Consider the following 18,721-nt stretch of genomic DNA (forward strand, 5'->3'; position numbering starts at 1 on the left):
CTTGCAAGCCCCCATTGGTTTTAAACTATAATGGAACAGATGAAACAAGCTAATACAAAAGCAAGATATTTGTGGGTGCTGGAAATCTGAAATAAAAACAGAAAATGTTAGAAATACTCTGCATGTTCAACAACGCTTGCAGCGAGAAACAGAGTAATCGCTTCAAGTCGATGATCTTTAGTGAGAATTGAAAAAGTTAACGATCTAACTGGTTTTAGGCAAGTACAGATGCAGAAAATGTAGGAAGGTTGGAAAGAATAAGGGAAGTCTGCAATAGGATAGAAGGGATGTAAATAGGAAAAGCAGCATGATCACTAATAGCTTCCATCCAAAGACAAAGAGGACAGAGGTTATGTATAATCTTAAATTGTGGAACTCAATGTTGAGTTCAGAATGCTGTAAGGTGTCCAATGGAAAGGTGATCCTCAAGAAAAAGCACTCCAAGTTGTGATTAGCTACTTTACAGTCTTCCATTCTCAATGTTGAGTTCCACAATTTCAAATTGTAACATCTGCCCTTTTTTTTCTTACCTTTGTTTGACATTTATTAATGATTCTGCTTTTCCCATTACATTTCTCCTGGACCCATATTTTGTTTCTTTGCTTGTCCTATTACCATTGCCTTTTGCATTGGACCATCATCCCTTTGTCATTTAATCATTTCTGCCTTCCACCATATCGTAGACCCTCTTGACCCTGCCTATGTACTTGCTTAAAACCTGTTATCTCTAACTTGTTCCAGTCCCAATGAAAGATCATCAACCTGAGATGTTGGGCAGAATTTTATGGCCCCATCGTGGTGGGGCCAGGCCCGTAAAATTCAGCTAGCCATTCACAAGCTCATTGACTTTGGTGAGACTGTAAAACCCCCCTGACCTAAAATTCCGCCATTAACTGTTGCTTTCTTCACAGATGCTGCCAGACCTGTTGAGTATTTCCAGCATTCTCTGTTTTTAAATGAAACCAGCTGTTGGATTTCAAAATATTCTATGTTGCGAGAGCAGAGTTAGGAATGAACCTTAAGCCACTTCTCCCAATTCTGTTCCAGTTGCAAATTCATAGAGAAGTGATACATTTGAATTTGACAGGCCTTGTTTATGAAGCATTAACTTTAGTTATTTTCTGGAACTGGGCTGCTATTACTAAATTAAGGGCTATTCATCACTCTTTCACAAGTTATTTGATTCAGAAGTAGGCAAGTTGTATTATTTTAAAGAGCTCTCTCAATAGCCTAGCATTTTTCAAACACATTCAGTAAGTGAACCCATACAGATCAGGAAGGTTACAGCAGTGTCCCACAGTCTGCTGAGTTAGTTGATCTTAGCTAGGGCAGCGGTAAATGCAAGACAGTAGCTTCAAGTGTGTCTGTTTAAGGGAAGAGGTAGTAGGCCAATTTTCCTATTCCTGACCACTGTCCACCAACCTTTGCTCGAAGTGAGCCTGTGTGAGTTTAGCTGTGATGCTCCCCATAGTTGAGCATCCTGTCCAGGTTCATAAACGAAGTCTGGTCACTTATACCAAATAACTGAGGTGTTTGCGACCTCTGGAAACGTATATCAGCGAAGAGTCAATGCTTCAAAAGGAGGAAAGGAAGAGAGAACATCAATGGAAAAAAAGCAATGTCGGTTTTAAAATAAACTGTAAAGTGGCAGAGTTCTTTTTCTTAAAATATTAGTTTTAGGTTTATTAAAATTGGGAAAATTCAAAAGTTGCTAACAGCCCAGACTCCAGATTTCTCTCATCTTTGTTAAAACTATATATTTAACCTTTGAGTAGTCAAGGTAAAGGTGCTGATTACAGTTACGCTGGAGAGGTAGGTATTAGGAAATGAGTTCAAACCCCTCCCAAAAAAGATATTATCTGAAAGAAACATTTCCCTTCATTGTTTAAACATATTAGATTCCTAAACAGTTATTCTGCAATGTGCTGTAGCCATTTTTAATGATTTTACTTGTCAGTTTGTTGTATCCATGTATTTGTGTAAGTCTTAATAAAAACAAGAGTGTTACATTATTTGAAGTGTTGAAAGCCAATAAAATTAGGTTCATGTTTAAAGCCATTTTTAATTGATGGAGGGAGGAGAAGCAGCATCTTTATGAAATTAAAACAGTGAACCATGTTTAAACTACTTCAGAAACCCATTTTATTTTTGCAACCTTGTTTTTTTCCTCCCCTGTAGAGTGAAAGTAGCAGCAGCAGTAATATCTCCACCATGCTGGTAACACATGATTACACCGCCGTGAAAGAGGATGAGATCAATGTCTGCCAGGGCGAGGTGGTGCAGATTCTGGCCAGCAACCAACAGAACATGTTTTTGGTGTTTCGGGCAGCCACTGACCAATGCCCTGCAGCTGAGGGATGGATTCCTGGCTATGTACTAGGTCACACAACTATTATAATCCCAGACAACCCTGAAGGAACATTAAAGTTAGTCTGTTTTCATTTATAGTTTGGTTGCATAACTCTAAATTGTCAATCTTTCAGGTAATTTCTTCTAAATCGTCCAAAAATTCTCTCCTTTTCTTTACATCTGATGACAAGTGAGCAGGAATTTTTCTCTTTATCAATTTTCTCCTGCCTGCTTTTCGCTAAGATATGGCTACATGGATACTGGCAGCTTTCTGGTACAAAATGCAAGTGGCAGTACTTTGTGTGTGCGCCCTTGACGACCAATATTAGCAGGGATGTGGGTGGTGAGGGGGAGCAGAAGAATTATATTTACTTCTACCCTAACTTTACTCAAAGTCCACATACATGCACACTTTCCAACTGAGATCGCTGGATAACACTCAGAAACAGGAACACTAACTGATTTCCCATTACCCCATCTCTAGTCCAGGAACACTGTGGTGGTCCAACTGAAATTAACTACCTCAGCGCACACAGGGGTTGAATTTTGCACTTATTAGGACACTTCATCGGTGGGCCTGGAAGCGGCCGCGATTTCCGTGCCCGGTCACGATCGGACCCTGAACACAATTTCACGCTGGCTAGCCAATTAACCATCAGCCAACATGAAAGGCATGTTAAGGGAGGCTCAGCACTGCTGGGGGGGGCGGGGTGCAGGAAGACGACAGGTGCAATGAGAAGTGAAGGTACGGGCAAGTGTTTCCAACAAGCTCCCTGAAGGTTGAAAACTGCTGTAGAATTGCCTCAGGGAGCTGCAGTATTTTTTTTTATTCATTCATGGGATGTGGGCTTCGCTGCCTGGGCCAGCATTTATTGCTCATCTCTAATTGCACTAGAAAAGGTGGTGGTGAGCTGCCTCCTTGAACCACTGCAGTCCATGTGGTGTAGGTACACCCACAGTGCTGTTAGGAAGGGAGTTCCAGAATTTTGACCCAACGAGAGTTCCAATGAAATTTGCAGAAAAAATGCCACAAGCTCTCTCTGTAATGTAAGATCAAGCGATGAGCCATTTAAAATCTCTAATAATTGCCTCCTTTATGGACTTAATTGCCCAATTAATTGTCGGCAGCGTGTTTTTGACTCCGCTAACCGTAATATTGCGTGCAAGCCTGAAGAGGTCAGGATGTGCGCCAGATGTCTTCCTGCACTAATTCACATGCTTTTGGTTGGTTGGGCACCCCCCGCCCCTCCCAACCCCCCACTCATTCAACCTAAAATTCCTGCAAGGAATCGGACCTGGAATTTTCCTGGTCTATGTGGCTTAATACCAGACCTGGTGGTACACTTACCCACTGAGTGGTATGGTACCCATTATTATAAAGAAGGCACATTTCTTTGTATATTTCTAGTTAAGCAGTTTTATTATGAGATTTAACTGATTTCCAAAGTATTAACGAAGCTCAGTGAGGCCAACATCACGCTATGCCACTATAATTCTGTGCCTAGCTTGAATAGCTGGTAGCTGCTATTATTTCATACGCTTAACTAAATCACTCTTGATATATACTTGTAATTAATCATAATTCAGTGAAATGATAGAGAGCCTGTGATTGCTGTTTTCCACCCAACTGTGTGAGAGGTGATTAAAGTTACTCTATTTTGGGGATGGGGTGAAGCTAAATTTTTATTCATAACTTGCCTCCCTTGGTCTGTCAACAGCATACAACATATGCCAGAGAAAGAGGCCAAAGGTTATTCTGTTTCCATACCTCTGACATTGCTGATTTGAAGCTGGCTGCTAGGAGTACACAAGCATACCTTGAGGAAATGCTGTCTAATTTCAACCTCCCCCTCCCCCACACTCCCTCAGTGTGTAGAAACCCACATCCCATCATTCTGGGTCAGTGTGTTGGTCCTCTAATACGCTACACTCAAAGTGAATATAATTTATCAATTATAGTGTGTATTTTATGTGCCATGATTATTGGGGTTTTTTTACATTTATTTTTCTAAAATGGGATGTGTTGTTCTGTCTCCTGTCCTCTCTCCTCTGGATTGAAATTTGGCAACATTAGAAAGTCAACATCTTGGCACACTGCACTCCGTTTAAGAAAGAAAAATGAAAAGAAGGATAAAGATGGCAAGAAAGAAGGAAAGCTAGAAAATGGCTTCCGAAAGTCACGAGAAGGATTACCCAATAAGGTATCAGTTAAGGTATGTTCTAGTAGCAGCCATTAGCTAAAGTACCTGTTTGGAAATTCTCTACAGCAGCCCACATTCCATCTAGCGTGTTTTGAAGTTAAACAGTAAACATACAGAAAGTGAGATTAGAATTCCAGCAAATAATTCATGAGAGTACTGTTATCACTGAAAAGTTGTATGTTCATTTCTCTTTGTTGAATTAATTTTTACTTTGGTGGAGGAATGAGAATAGATGTACTCATAGCCAATTTCAACTCATTCATAATCAGCTTGTGACTCCTTGCAGTATTCCAACATCCCCCCCACTGCCCCCCCCACAATTGAGCGACCAAGCAATTGGCTAACCTACGAAATGTGAAGCAGAATTGAAAATGATTATGCACACAGAAATGCCATAACATACAACTTAATTTTCTTTATTAACTGTACACTTCTTCAAGTTAAGTCTGGAAAAGTAGCAAGTAGGGAACAGGCAATAGAAGAGGGACTGGTTTTAGATAAGTAGGAGTCTGGATTGAACCTCAAGTACCAATTTATTCATCAGTATACACCCTAAATCCGAATTAGTTAACAACACAGACCAGGTCTCAACTAATGCAGAGCCCAGGTGAAAATGTTGCTTATTCAGTGTCCCAAAAAAACTTTGATTCTGTAGGATCAGTATGAATTGTTTTAATATTTCTACATCTGCTAAGATTTTATTTGATTCTTGTAATTTTAAAAAGTTCACGTACTGCCTGTGAATCCTAGGGTTGCTAGAATGATGAATTTTGCTTTATTATGCATTCAGTAGTCTTGATTTTTTTCAGATAAAGTCTCCCATATAATTGTATCTGATCAGTAGGAAATCGATTGATGTGTATGATGTTAAAATCGAAATTTGGGGCAGAATTTTCACCCCATCAGGGGGGAAGTTTAAGAGCGGGCATGCAGAGGCGCGCCTCTGATCAGTGCCCACAATCGGGGGCGTGCAGCCATTTTACATGTGCAGCCAGTTAAGGCCCACTCAGCGTGACGTCTGCAAGGAAGTGTTGTGCGGGCTGGGCGGGGGAGTGGGGAGGGTGGGGAGGGGATTCCCTGATCCGAGAGTGCGCTCATTCACGCATGCGCACAAAAGAGTGCACTCATCTCCCTAAGGCTAAGTGCTGCCTCAGAGATCGGCTCTACAGTAAAAAATCTGAAAAATAGAAAAAAACATTTCCCTGACATGTCTACTCATGTGACACTGTCACATGAGCTGGGACATGTCCATCAGTTTTAAATACACTTTAATTACATTTTTTAAAGCCTACATGAAACCTCATCCCACCTATGGATGATGTTTTATGCTTTTTCTAATGCCCGCCAGGACTCCAGGCCTGCCCACCAACCTTAAGGTTGGACTAGTAATTAGTTTAACGACTTTGTCAATGGCCTCAATTGGCCATTGACAGGTCGGCGGATGCACAGCTGATTCTGCTGAGCCCCCACCCACCTGAAAATTGAAATGGGGTGGGGTGGCATTGGGAATTCCGCCCGACATCATCCCGTGTCATGTTACGTGTCGGCGAGCGGGCCCCACCCCCCCCGCTCGTCAACCGGGAAATCCTGGCCATAGTGTAAAATGAGTAATGACTGCAAAAATGTTACTTGGGCTTCTTATTTGACTTAAGTGTATGTGGACTTGTTTGTAATGTGTAGTACTTAGAAACATAAATAGGAGCAGGAGTAGATCATTCAGCCCTTCGAGCCTGCTCCACCATTCAATATGATCTTGGTTGATCCTCCATCTCAACACCATAGTCCCGCACTCTCCCCATACCCCTCAACGCCTTTAGAGTGTAGAAATCTATCTATTTCCTTCTTAAATATGTTCAGCGACAGCCTCCACAGCCTTCTAGTGGTAGAGAATTCCATAAGTTCACCACCCTCAAAGTGAAGAAGTTTCTCCTCATCTCAGTCCTAAATGGTCTACCCCATATCCTGAAATTGTGACCCCTTGTTCTAGGCACCCACCCCAGCCAGATGAAATATCATCCCTGCATCCAGTCTGTCCATCTTTGTCAGAATTTTATATGTTTTCAATGAGATCTCTCATTCTTCTAAACTCCAATGAATACAGGCCTAGTCGGCCTAATCTCTCCTCATACGACAATCCTACCATCCCAGGAATCAGTCTGGTGAACCTTCGCTGCACTCCCTCTATGGCAAGTATACTTGGAACGCTTTACAATCCATCACTTCAAGTAATTTCCTATGCTAGATTTGTGGCATCAGTAAAGCTAATTGCTTTGTTTTAAAAGTTTGACCATTGAGCTAATCAGGTCAAATTCACTTCGATAAAAGCAAAATACTGTGGATGCTGGAAATCTAGGACAAAAACAAAAATACCTGGAAAAACTCTGCAGGTCTGACAGCATCTTTGGAGAGGGATACAGTTAATGTTTCGAGTCCGAATGACTCTTCATCAGAACTGATGAAGAGTCATTCGGACTCGAAATGTTAACTCAAATTCACTTTGAGCTGTGTTTCTGACCATTAACTTCCACTAAACTCATAACCATCAACCAACAGCTAAAGTTGTTTCTCGTGCAGTTTGACCAGTTTCAAACAAGTAAAAATATAATAATATTGCCACTTTCAGTTAATTTAACATATCCTGAACTTATTTTACGCTTAGAAATCTTTTAGTTGGAGTGTCCATCATTTATTTACTTTTTATTTTACCTCTCAAAAATGAGGCCAAAGTACCATTTGCTTGTTGATGCACCACTCACACTTAAGGTGGTTGGCAATCTATGATAAGGCCTCTGTTCATGTATTCTTGAACTGACACAGGATGACCTATGAAAGCAGCAGTGGATCAACTCTTTTTATTTCCGCCTATCTTGTGGCAAGTACCTGGGTTTGGTTTCCACTTTGCCCCAGGTTGAGGCTAATATCATGATTTAAGTGACGATAGAATAATCGAACACACACAAATATTTGCAATATACCCATTACTTCTATTAGTAAATACCAATAAGAAATGCATCTACTTAGTTAACTATATATATCTCATTAGCATCAGTTACTAAAGTTGCTAACTCTTTAACTGACTTAATAGTGCGTATACTGTGCTGCAATAACTAGAGGCCATGCAAAGTATCCTCAATTATGCTATGTGCTTTTGAAACATCTTAATTGACAGTTATTGCCAAGTGTCAGAACATAATATTCTGATAATTACTCAAAAGCCTGATAAATGAGTTGTAGGCCTTCTAAGGCATTTATGATACTGGTGGCATTTTTAGAGTAGTAGAAGGGAACAAGAGTTCTGCTGCCAAACAACACTGTTTGCTGGCCAGGCAAGACACAGTTCACAGAATGGTTACAGTAGAGAAGGAGGATATAAATAGGTTTAACTTGAAGGTTCTGAAAAGGCTGTTTTAAAAATAAGTTTGCAATTATTACACAACTAATACAAGCTTTGGCTTTGCTTTTATTTATAGTTATTGTTTTCAATAATCCATTACCCATTGTATGGTAATGCAAGTCTATTAAGGAATGCAGAGGAAACTTCTTCACTCAGTGAGTGCTGAGAATGTGGAACTTGCTATATCACATGGAGTGGTTGAGACAAATAGCAAGATGCATTTTAAATTAAGTCATTCTCATTTCTTTCTTTTCAGCTCTTGAACCCTAATTATATCTATGATGGTAAGTTATCAAAATAATTTTAAATTTCACAAAGCACAAATAAACAGCTTTATTCTGAAGGTTGGGATTTTGTACAGCAGTTTGGTGCTCCTATGTACTGTGCCATGAACTCTGCTATGAAACAGGGGCTCATGTCAGCTCTTCTCCAAGCAGAAAGGTACAGAGTTGAAGCTAGTTGATGCAGCACAGCAGATTATTGTTATTTTCATTCCCTTTTACAATGCAGTTTCCTGAATGTATTGGTTGAACTTTTCTACTTTTACACATCTGGGAGCAGTCATTGAAAGCAGAACATATTAACACGTTTGTTGGGTGAAAACTGAGTGAGAAGCGTTATCATAGAATCATTGAATAGCACAGCACTGAAGAAAGCTTTCTGGCCATCAAGTCTGCACTGGCTATTTTGAAGATCCGATTAGACCCACTGCCATGCTGTTTCCCCAATATCCCTGCAATGTTTTGTCGTTCAAGTATTTATCCAGTTTCCTTTCAAAGGCTCTTATTGAATTTGTATCCACCACCCTGTCAGGCAGCACATTCTAAATCCAAATCACTGATTTCATAAAAATTCTTTTTTCCTCATGTTGCCTCTGGTTCTCTTGCCAATCAAATTAAACCTGTGCCTTCTGGTCCTCAACCCTTCTGCAAATGGGAACAGTTTCTGTCCATCCACTCTATCTAAACCCTGCATGATTTTAATCACCTCTATAAAATCTCCTCTTAACCTTCTCTGCCCTAAACAGAACAACCCAAGTTTACCGGTCTATCCATAGAACTGTAATCTCTCATCCCTGTAACCAATCTACTCTTCCCTACCCTCTTCAAAGCCTTCATCTCCTTCCTAAAGTATGGTGCCCAGAATTGGACACTATACTTAAGCTGGGGAGGAACTAGTGTTTTGCCTGGGCTTAGCATAACTTTTTGGCTTTTGTACTTAAGTCTCTATTAATAAAGCCCAGGATCCCATATGCTTTATTAACTGCTATGTTAACTGTCCTATCACCTGAAAAGATTTGTCCACAAGCACCCTTCTCTCTCTTCTTGCACCCCCTCAAAAATTATACAATTTAGAATTCTTCATAGTAAGAAGTATCATCTCATTTGCCCATTCCACCAGCCTATACATGTCCTCTTGATACCTGTTACATTCTTCCTCAATGTTGGCTGTGCTCCCAAGTTTCATGTCATCTGTAAATTTCAAGGTAGTGCCCTATACCCTCAAGTCCAAGCCATTAATGCATATCAAAAACAACAGTTGTCCTAGTACTGAACTTTGAGGAACACTACAGTATACCCACCTCCATCCAAAAAAAGCAGCCATTCACCACAATTTTCAGTTTCCCTCCCTTAGCCAATTTTGTATTCATACTGCTACTATTCCTTTTATCCCAAGCATAATTTTTATCTCAATTTTATTAACAAGCCTGATATGTAGTACTTTATCAAACATCTTTTAAAAATCCACATACACATCGACTGCACTGTCCTCATCCACCCTCAGTGCCTTGCCAAAAAGCTCAATCTGACTAGTTAAACAAGATTTCCCTTAACAAATTCAAGCTGGCTTTCAAACTGAACCCGTTGTTTTCGGTCCCTGCTCCAGACTCCAATCCTTAGCTACCGACTGCATCCCTCTCCCTGGCAAAAGTCTGCGATTAAGCCAGTCTGTTTCCAAACTTGCTGTCACGTTTTATCCTGAGATGAGCTCCAATCTCATATTCATGCCATCACTAAAACTGCCCATTTCCGTGTCTGTAACATCACCTGACTTTGCCCTGACTCTGCTTATCTACTGCTGAAAGGTTCATCCGTTCCAACGTTACCTCTAGACTCAACTATTCCAATGCATTCCTGGCTGGTGTCCTATATTGTATCCTCTGTGTACTTGGGGTCATCCAAAACTCTGCTGCCCATGTCTTAACTTGCAGTAAGTACCATTCCACTATCACCCCTATGCTCACTGACTTCCAATGGCTGCCTGTCAAGCAATGTTTTAGTTTTTAAGTTCTCATTCTTGTTTTCAAACCCCTCCATGGCCTTGCCCCTCCCTACCTCTGTGATCTCCTCCAGCCCCACAACCCTCTGAGTTACCTGTTCTCTAATTCTGGCCTTTTGGGCATTCCCAATTATAATTGCTGCACCATTGGTGGCTGTACCTTCAGTTGCCTAGGCCTCAAGTTCTGGAATTCTCTCCCTACACCTCTCCACCTCATTTCCTCCTTTAATACACTGCTTAAAACTACCTATTTGACCACGTTTTTTGGTTACAATATTTCCTATCTGGGTCGGTGGCATACTTTGTTTCATAATGCTCCTATGAAGAGCCTTGGGATGTTTCATTACATTAAAAGAGCTACATAAATATAAATTGTTGTTGTTGATCCGCTTCATTCCCAGGACTAAATCCAGTAATGCCTCCCTCTTCATTGGGTAGAAAACATACTGGTGCAGCCCTTCAAGATATTGATACCCCAGTAGTCAGTGCTGAATATTGGTTTGAAAGTGCCACATTCCTGAAGAGTCCTGCACTACTTGTCTCTTCCTACCCTTTCTGGTAGGCACACACTTGCTGTTCTGAATTTTGTCTGGCTGTATGGTGACCACCTCCTGGGACCTGCGACTGAGGAAACATACAGCCATCCATATGTCCTGAAGTGAATCCAGCTGCCCTCAAACTCTCATCCTCAGCATGAGTTTGAGCACCTGGAGGCGCTTACTCAAAACATGGGCCCCGGGAACACAAGGAGTGTCCTGAAGTTCCTACATTGTGCGGGAATTGCAGAATATGGGCCAGGGTTGTCCCTTCATTCTAATTAGAAACTTAAAATAAACTCCTTTGATACAAGGTGATTATTTATATATTTGCTGTTAATTAGCCTTAAACTACATGGCTTTTTCCCTATAATAAAAGCAAAATGTTGCAGATGCTGGAAATCTGAAATAAAAACAAGGTGCTGGAAATACTGAGCACATCTGGCAGCATTTGTGGAGAAAGAAACAGTTAATGTTTCAAGTCTAATATGACTTCTTCAGAATTAAGAAAAGACTAAATTATTTACTCAAACTTGACAAGAACTAAGACACTAAACACAAAACCGTAAATATTAGACATCTAGATACTTAAATCAAGGAATATACCTTAGAATCCATGGACTCTGTAGCTCCATTCTTGAGTTGATCACGAGAAGCCATTTTCCTGCTCATTATCAAATTCCTAGCTTCCACTCTGTTTGCAATTCACCCAGCTCCATCTGCAAGCTGTGGGTCCAGCATATTAGATATATTCAACTGGATAGTGTAATCTATGCCATAAGTGTGAGCTTTTCTTTAGGCTTGCTTTGTAATTATCTTTAGTAATACAGCAGAATCACGTACCAATAAGAAATCTCCAGGAGTTGTATTTGAAATCTGGGATAATCACACACACACATCTTGTTTAGACTCTCAGAAATTGGGTAGACCTTAAATCCAGGCTAAATAAATGGGCATTCTGCATTTTGATTTGTTTCTGTGGGCCATGAAGTGCAGAGTCTTAGCAGGTTCGTTACCAATTTCAGCTGAATTGTGCCCATTCCTCCTGTCTTGTCAGCCCTGTGCTCCCCACTGCTTCAATTCCTGTCCCTTCCTGCTGTTTAACACATTTTAATGGGGGATTCATGCCTGTAAAATTCCACATCATACAATCTAGGTCAATTGAAAATATGTAGCTGATTGTAACGTAACTGGTTTGTACTTACCTTATTCATAGAAAAGTGTGTGTGCCATCCATATAACATGATCATAAGTCTCTTGTGAAGAACTTCATGTTTTCTTGCAGCCTTTCATATCATATATTTACTGACCAATTCTATTAAACTAAACTTTTCTCCCAGTTCCCCCTGAGTTCATCAACCCACTGACTGATGTGACCTGTGAGACAGGGGAGACTGTTACACTGAAATGCAAAGTCTGCGGCCGTCCCAAAGCTACAATAACATGGAAGGCCCCAGACCACAGCATTTTGAGCAGTGATGGTCATAACAATATTATGTACAGGTAAATAACAAATAATCTGTTATGAGAAAGTATGTTTCTGGTTTTTGAGATTGTTTCATTACCAATATGATGATTTTATTACGTGATGGTGATTACAGCGATTCTGGTGAAGCTACACTTAAAATACTGAACGTGACCACTGACGACGATGGCACTTACACTTGTGTAGCTGTAAATGATGTGGGATCAGCCTCCTCTTCTGCAATCCTGCGAGTTGTAGGTGAGATTTTTGACATTTTATTGTCTTGGTAGTCTTAAGAATCTAATTCATCTAAAGTATTATCACTTTATGGCATTTATTTTCGATTTCTTAGGAGGTCTTTTAATAGGTTGTTGCTTTGCTGTCTAGCCATTGACTTTGGCTGTTGTTGAATTTTTACATTCTTAGCGTTTATTTGAATAAATGAGAAGCCCATTGCTTGTTTTAATCTTTACCACAGGTAGGTAATTGTAGGAGTTCAAATCTAGACCTGTGTTAGACCCTAAACTCCTTGCTGATGTAATAATGGTTTGGTAGGAGTACTGTGGGAGTCTGGTAGTATAGTCGTTATGTTAATAATACAAAAGACTACACTAATAATCCAGTGGTAAAGTCAGACCATGGGAGTTACAGAATGTAAATTTAGTTTTTTATTTAAATCTGGAAATGTAAGCTTGGTATCAACAAAAGTGGTCACGTGGCAGTCGGATTGCTGTAAAAATCGAACTGATTCATTGTTGTTCTTTAGGAGAGGAAACCTGCTGGTCCAGCCTATAGGTCATTCCAAACTCATACCAACTTGATTGACTCATGAAATGCCCTCAGAAGCGTCCTAGAATGCTACTCAGTTTTATCAAACAATGGTCATTCAAGAAGACCCATCACCACCTGCTCAGGGCAGCTAGGGATTGGAAATAAATGCCAGCCTTGCCTTAGATGCCCACATCCTGAGAATGAATTTAAACAAAACATTGAAGAGAACATTAGAATCCTAATGATTCATCAGAAAATAATAGATAACAATGACAGCATTTACATTATTTTTGCGTTGATAATCGTCGGACTAACAGCACTCACCGTTATTCTGGAGTAAATCAGACGGCAACTTCTGATGTCAACAAGTACAAATCTAAGCATGGAAAATCACAAATTGCTTTCACAGATACACACTCCTCCACAAGCCGCACTATATCAGTCTTCAATAAACTCACTGAAATTCAAGACCAATTTGAAGCTGCAGTACTTAACAAACAGTTACCCACTAAACACACCAGAAAAAGAAAGGGCTGGTTCATTCAAGGCTAAATGATAATTACTGACAACCTCTCCAGCCCTGCAAATTTAATTTTACAAATGTGGAATCACATTCCTTCAAAGTTTAATTAGTGTTCAAGGTATTTTTTAAATAACAAACTAAATTTGCATTCTTTAACTCCCATGGTTTTTTTGTCTCCCTTAATTCCAACGTTCTCTCTTAACCTTCATTTTTTTTTCCTGTACATGCTTTAAAACTAATTTTATTTCCAGGTTTAGACTATAGTGTTAATTTTAAATCAGAAACAGGGGAAGTGGGGTCAGGAGATTATAAAACTTCAAACCCAACCCCTACCAGCCTCCAACCTACCACTTCCAAGTTTAACAGAGAAGCAGACAACCAATTCAATCTCAGGAGGCTGGTAGACAGTTTAAATATTATAATGAGGCTGTGTGTCTCAGATTTAATCTGCCTTCCTTAACCTGGCAGCTAAAGGGACTGCTTCGTGAAAAGTCAAATGCATTTATAGCACTGCGTATTGTCCAGGTGAAGCAGGAGTGCCCTGTAGCCACTAACCCCCCCCCCCCCCCCCCGCCCCAGTTTACCTTATTACCTGCATTGTACAGCTGCAATAAAACTTCATTACTTTTATATTCCATTCCCCTTGCAATAAATGCTAACATTCCATTTGCCGCCTTAATCAGTTGCTGTAGCTATCATTTTATGATTCGTGTACCAGGACACTCAGATCCCTCTGTATCAATGAGTTCTGCAATCTCTCTCCACTTAAATAGTATACCACTTTTCTATTATTCCTGCCAAAAATGCACAATTTCACATTTCCCCACATTATGCTCCATTTGCCAAATTTTTGCCCATTCATTTAACCTATCTATATCCCTTTGTAGACTCTTTACCTTCTCTCGACAACTTACTTTCCTACCTATCTTGGTGTTATCGGAAAAATTAGCTACCATACATTCAGCCCTTTCATCCAAGTCATTGATATAGATTGAGTCCCCAACACTGATCCCTGTGATATGGACCCATTTTTCCCTACTCTTTGCTTCCTGTTAGCTAACCAATCCTTTTTCCATGCTAATATGTTACCCCCTGCACCATGAGCTCTTATTTTGTGTAGTAACCTTTGATGTGGCATCTTATCAAATGCCTTTTGGGAATCCAAGTACACCACATCTATCGTTTCCCCTTTATCCACCCTGCCTATTATTTCCTCAAAGAACTCTAACAAAATAGTTAAACACAATTTCTCTTACACAAAACCTTGTTGACTCTGCTTGATCCCATTATAATTTTCTAAGTATCCTGCTATAACACCTTTAATAATGGATTCTAGCAATTTCACAATGTCTTATGTTAGGCTAACTGTCCTATAGTTTCCTGCTTTCTGTCTCCCTCTCTTGAATAAAGGTTTGCTATATAAATGTTTACGTTTGCTATTTTCCAATCCACTGGGACATTTCCAGAATCTAGGGAATTTTAGGAGATTGTAACCAATGCATCCAATATTTCTGCAGCCACTTCTTTCAAGTCCCTAGGATGCAGGCTATCAGGTCCTGGGGATTGTTCAGCCTTTAGGTCTAATAGCTTTCCCAGTACCTTTTCCTTGGTGATGGTGATTGTTTTAAGCTCCTCCCACCCTTTCACTTCCCTATTTTCAAGTAAGAAGTTTTCTAGGTCTTCTAAAGTTAAGGGAGACACAAAATATCTGTTTAATGCCTCCACTATTTCCTTGTTTTCCATTAATAATTCCCCAGGCTCACTGGGGACCAACGCTTTTGTTACTCTTTTCCTGATTAAATACTTGTAGAAACCATTACTATCAGTTTTTATATTTCAAGCTAGCTTTCTCTCATATTCTAATTTTTACTCTTTGTTTTAGTCACTCTTTGCTGGTCCTTAAAACCTATTCAACCTTCCGGCATTTGTACAATGTTTCTATCAATTTGATGTTGTGAGAATGGATGTTATTTTTAAAAATATTTTGGGGAATATTGTGTTACTCTGTAAAGAAGGCTGGATGTCTGTGTGTGTGTGATTTGATTAAGCTGGGCAGAGTTGATAGGAATCAGGTTGTCTGGAGGTTTAGAAATATGAAAAGGATAAAGGTGTTAAGTTGAGGCACAATTAAATAAGTTAGATCTAACATTTGCATTTTTAGATAAGTTGAAAGTTTGTTTGAATTTCAAAGGGGAGTCAGAATTGACAAGGAAAATGTTTGCATCCTGCTGGAGTCCATAGGTAAATAGTAGTAGGGATTTTATATTCTTATTAACCCTAAAGCAAAGACAAGATGGAAACATGAAAGATCTTATATTTGGAAGGGTTTGAGTTTCAAAGAGGTGAGAAAACAATGAGACTGAAATGAAAGGGGATAAAAGGTATATTAGAGTTACTGTGGATAGCTGGTTTTTAGCTATTGAACTGGATAATTGTTACGGTGGAGAGATGACTGTATAGCTGTTAAGCTGGAGATAGCTGGAGCTGTCTGAGCTGTTGAGAAGTCTTGGGCTGCAGCAAGCAGTTTTATTCTGAAGTAGGTTCCATTCCATAAAATGGAAGTGGGTAAAGGTCATGTGGTATACCTTTATTGAAGCTACAGCAGTTTGCCTTGTGTGATATTACTGGGATTTTTCATATTTAAACATCTATAAGGGAGTGTTGCCTGGAAGGTGTTTACTTATGGGTTTGACCAAGTAGAGAGTTTTTGAGGGAATGTTTTGTAAGACTTACCTTAATTGTGTAACTGTAATCTTGTGTGCTTAACTTTTCTTTCTTGTTAATAAAACTATTACTTATAATTTTTTAAAAACCCAAAAGTGTTACTGGACCTCTTCCTACTGAAATTGGTATGTTGTCTTCTCGTTATCAGAATACAAAAAAGGGTGTGGCCCGTAAGCCAAGATTCCCTCTGAACTTTTGTTTGCGCAGCAATTAATACTAGCTGTGGTCATAAGGATGTTATCCTTAACTTCTTTAATTAGCCATGGATGATGCATCATCTACTAGAGCCTTTCTTTCTCACTGAGATAAATCTTTGCTGGGAGTTATTAAAATCTCCTTAAAAATCTGCCGCTTCATCTCTACTGTCCTACTTTTTAACCGAGTTTACCAATCCACTTTCGCCAACCCTATCTTCATACCCTTATAATTACTTTTATTTAGATTGAAAGCACCAGTCTTAGACCCATGTTTCTCACTTTCAGATTTAATCTTTCCCTTCCCTTTGATTATTGATTACATAATTCTGTCATTTATTTCCCGATATCCCTCCAAGTTTCCCACTACTTGCTCCACCTCTACAGCCAGGAGTCTGTAAAATGATGTTTCTCCATCATCCAGGATTAAAAAGTACTCAGATTTATCCATGTTCTGTAATTAATCTATCATCACTGGGTATGTCGGGGCAAGTAGAAAATGAGCAGGTCTTAGAGGAGGTAAAAAGCCTGTTAGTTAAATGCTTCACATGCTTTATAATGCGTATGAACAACGCCCTGCCCCCTGCAAAGAGACGGACAAAAATATCAAGTGCCATGCATTATGTGGAAAAGTATAGTAGGAATAAAGGATGATTTGCAGTCATGATTCTTTGAAGCGAAGCCATTGGTATTCTAGCTGCTTTCATTTCAAAAGCAGAGATTGAATTTTTTTTTCAATTTCCATTTGATTAATATGATAAAAGTTTTCTTTTTTTGTCTTTAAGGACCTGGAAGTGACGGAGTAAGGGTCACCTGGAAGGACAACTTTGATTCTATTTATACTGAAATAGCAGAAATTGGCAGGTAACATTTTAATTCTCATAATTCCCATTGATTTTATTTTTTATTTGAGAAGCTTTCTGAGTCCCAGTTTTTTTTCTCAAGAAGCTCTGAGCAGCCCTGTTTAAGAACATAAGAATTAGGAGCACAAGTAGATCAGATAACCTTCCAGACCTGCTTCACCATTCAATACAATCATGGTTGATCTTCTGTCTCAACTCCACTTCCCCACCCACTCCCCACATCCCTTAATTCCATGATAGACCAAAAATCTATCTATTTCAGTCTCCAATAGACTCATTGATGGAGCATCCACAACCCTCTGGGGTAGAGAATCCCAAAAATTCACAACCCTTTGAGTGAAGAAGCTTCTCCTCAGCTCATTGCTGAATGATCAATCCTGAGAATGTAGCCCTGGAAATTTGATTAGATTCCCTTCCAGGGCAAACAACATCTCAGGGTCTACCCTGTCAATCCCCTTCAGAATCTTTTATGTTTCAATGAGATCAACATTCATTCTCAATTCCAGAGTACAGACCCAGTTTATTCAGCCTCTCATCATAGGACAGCTCTCTCAACCCAGGGACCAATCTAATGAATCTTCACTGCAATGTTTCTAGGGCAAGTATATCCTTCCTTCGATGTGGAAGCCAAAACTGAACGTAGTACTCCAGTCTCACCAAAGCCCTGTACAACTATAGCAAGGCTTCCTTATTATTGTACTCTAATCCCCTTGCAATAAAGGCTAACATGCCATTTGCTTTCCTGATTGCTTGCTGTACCTGCATGCTAACTTTGTGTTCCTCGTACATTTACATTCAGATCTCTTTGAACATCAAAATGTAGAAATTTCAAACCTATCTGTTCGCACATTTTCCCACAGTATACTCTATCTCCCACTTTGTTGCCCATTCACTTATACTGTCTATATCTCATTATGCCCTCCTCACAGCTTACCTTCCCACCTAGCTTTGTATCATTAGCAAACATAGATGTTCTATGGTTCTATGGAAGAGACAGAGTAATATATCTAAGTCATGATTATTGATTATAAATAGCTGAGGTCCCAGAAATGATCCTTGCAGTACTCCACTAGTTACAGCCTGCTAATTTGAAAATTCCCCATTTATCCCTACTCTCTGCTTCTTTTCCAATCCTCTATCCATGCTAATATATTATCCCAACTCCATGCACACTTAAAGTATTGGCATTTTAGCGAATGTCTTTTGGAATTCCAAGTATCCTTCAACTACTGGTTGCTACTTACCCTACTAATCACATCCTCAAAAAGCTCTAATCAAAACATAGGAGCAGGGGTAAGCCAATCGGCCCATCGAGCCTGCTCTGCCATTCAGTTAGATCACGGCTGATCATTACCTCAACGTCTCTTTCCCACGCAATCCCCATATCCCTCGATGTCATTAGTATTCAGAAATCTATCAAT

At 39.7% G+C, this 18,721-nt stretch overlaps 1 protein-coding gene across 6 annotated transcripts in view; it reads left to right on the forward strand.

The window, feature by feature from the left end:
* Positions 1 to 18,721, forward strand: part of LOC121275778 (triple functional domain protein-like) — a 650,960-nt gene that overhangs the window by 602,279 nt on the left and 29,960 nt on the right. For 5 of the 6 annotated variants that reach the window (XM_041183384.1, XM_041183389.1, XM_041183390.1 and 2 more), the window contains 6 exons: positions 2,179 to 2,426; positions 4,424 to 4,562; positions 8,201 to 8,228; positions 12,101 to 12,263; positions 12,362 to 12,483; positions 17,223 to 17,301. In XM_041183384.1, the coding sequence (XP_041039318.1) occupies positions 2,179 to 2,426; positions 4,424 to 4,562; positions 8,201 to 8,228; positions 12,101 to 12,263; positions 12,362 to 12,483; positions 17,223 to 17,301 (779 nt within the window). The remainder of the gene's footprint in view (positions 1 to 2,178; positions 2,427 to 4,423; positions 4,563 to 8,200; positions 8,229 to 12,100; positions 12,264 to 12,361; positions 12,484 to 17,222; positions 17,302 to 18,721) is intronic. The other variant, XM_041183386.1, reaches the window with a different exon arrangement.

This window comes from Carcharodon carcharias, chromosome 3, assembly GCF_017639515.1.
Source record: "Carcharodon carcharias isolate sCarCar2 chromosome 3, sCarCar2.pri, whole genome shotgun sequence".
Lineage (NCBI taxonomy): Eukaryota > Metazoa > Chordata > Chondrichthyes > Lamniformes > Lamnidae > Carcharodon > Carcharodon carcharias.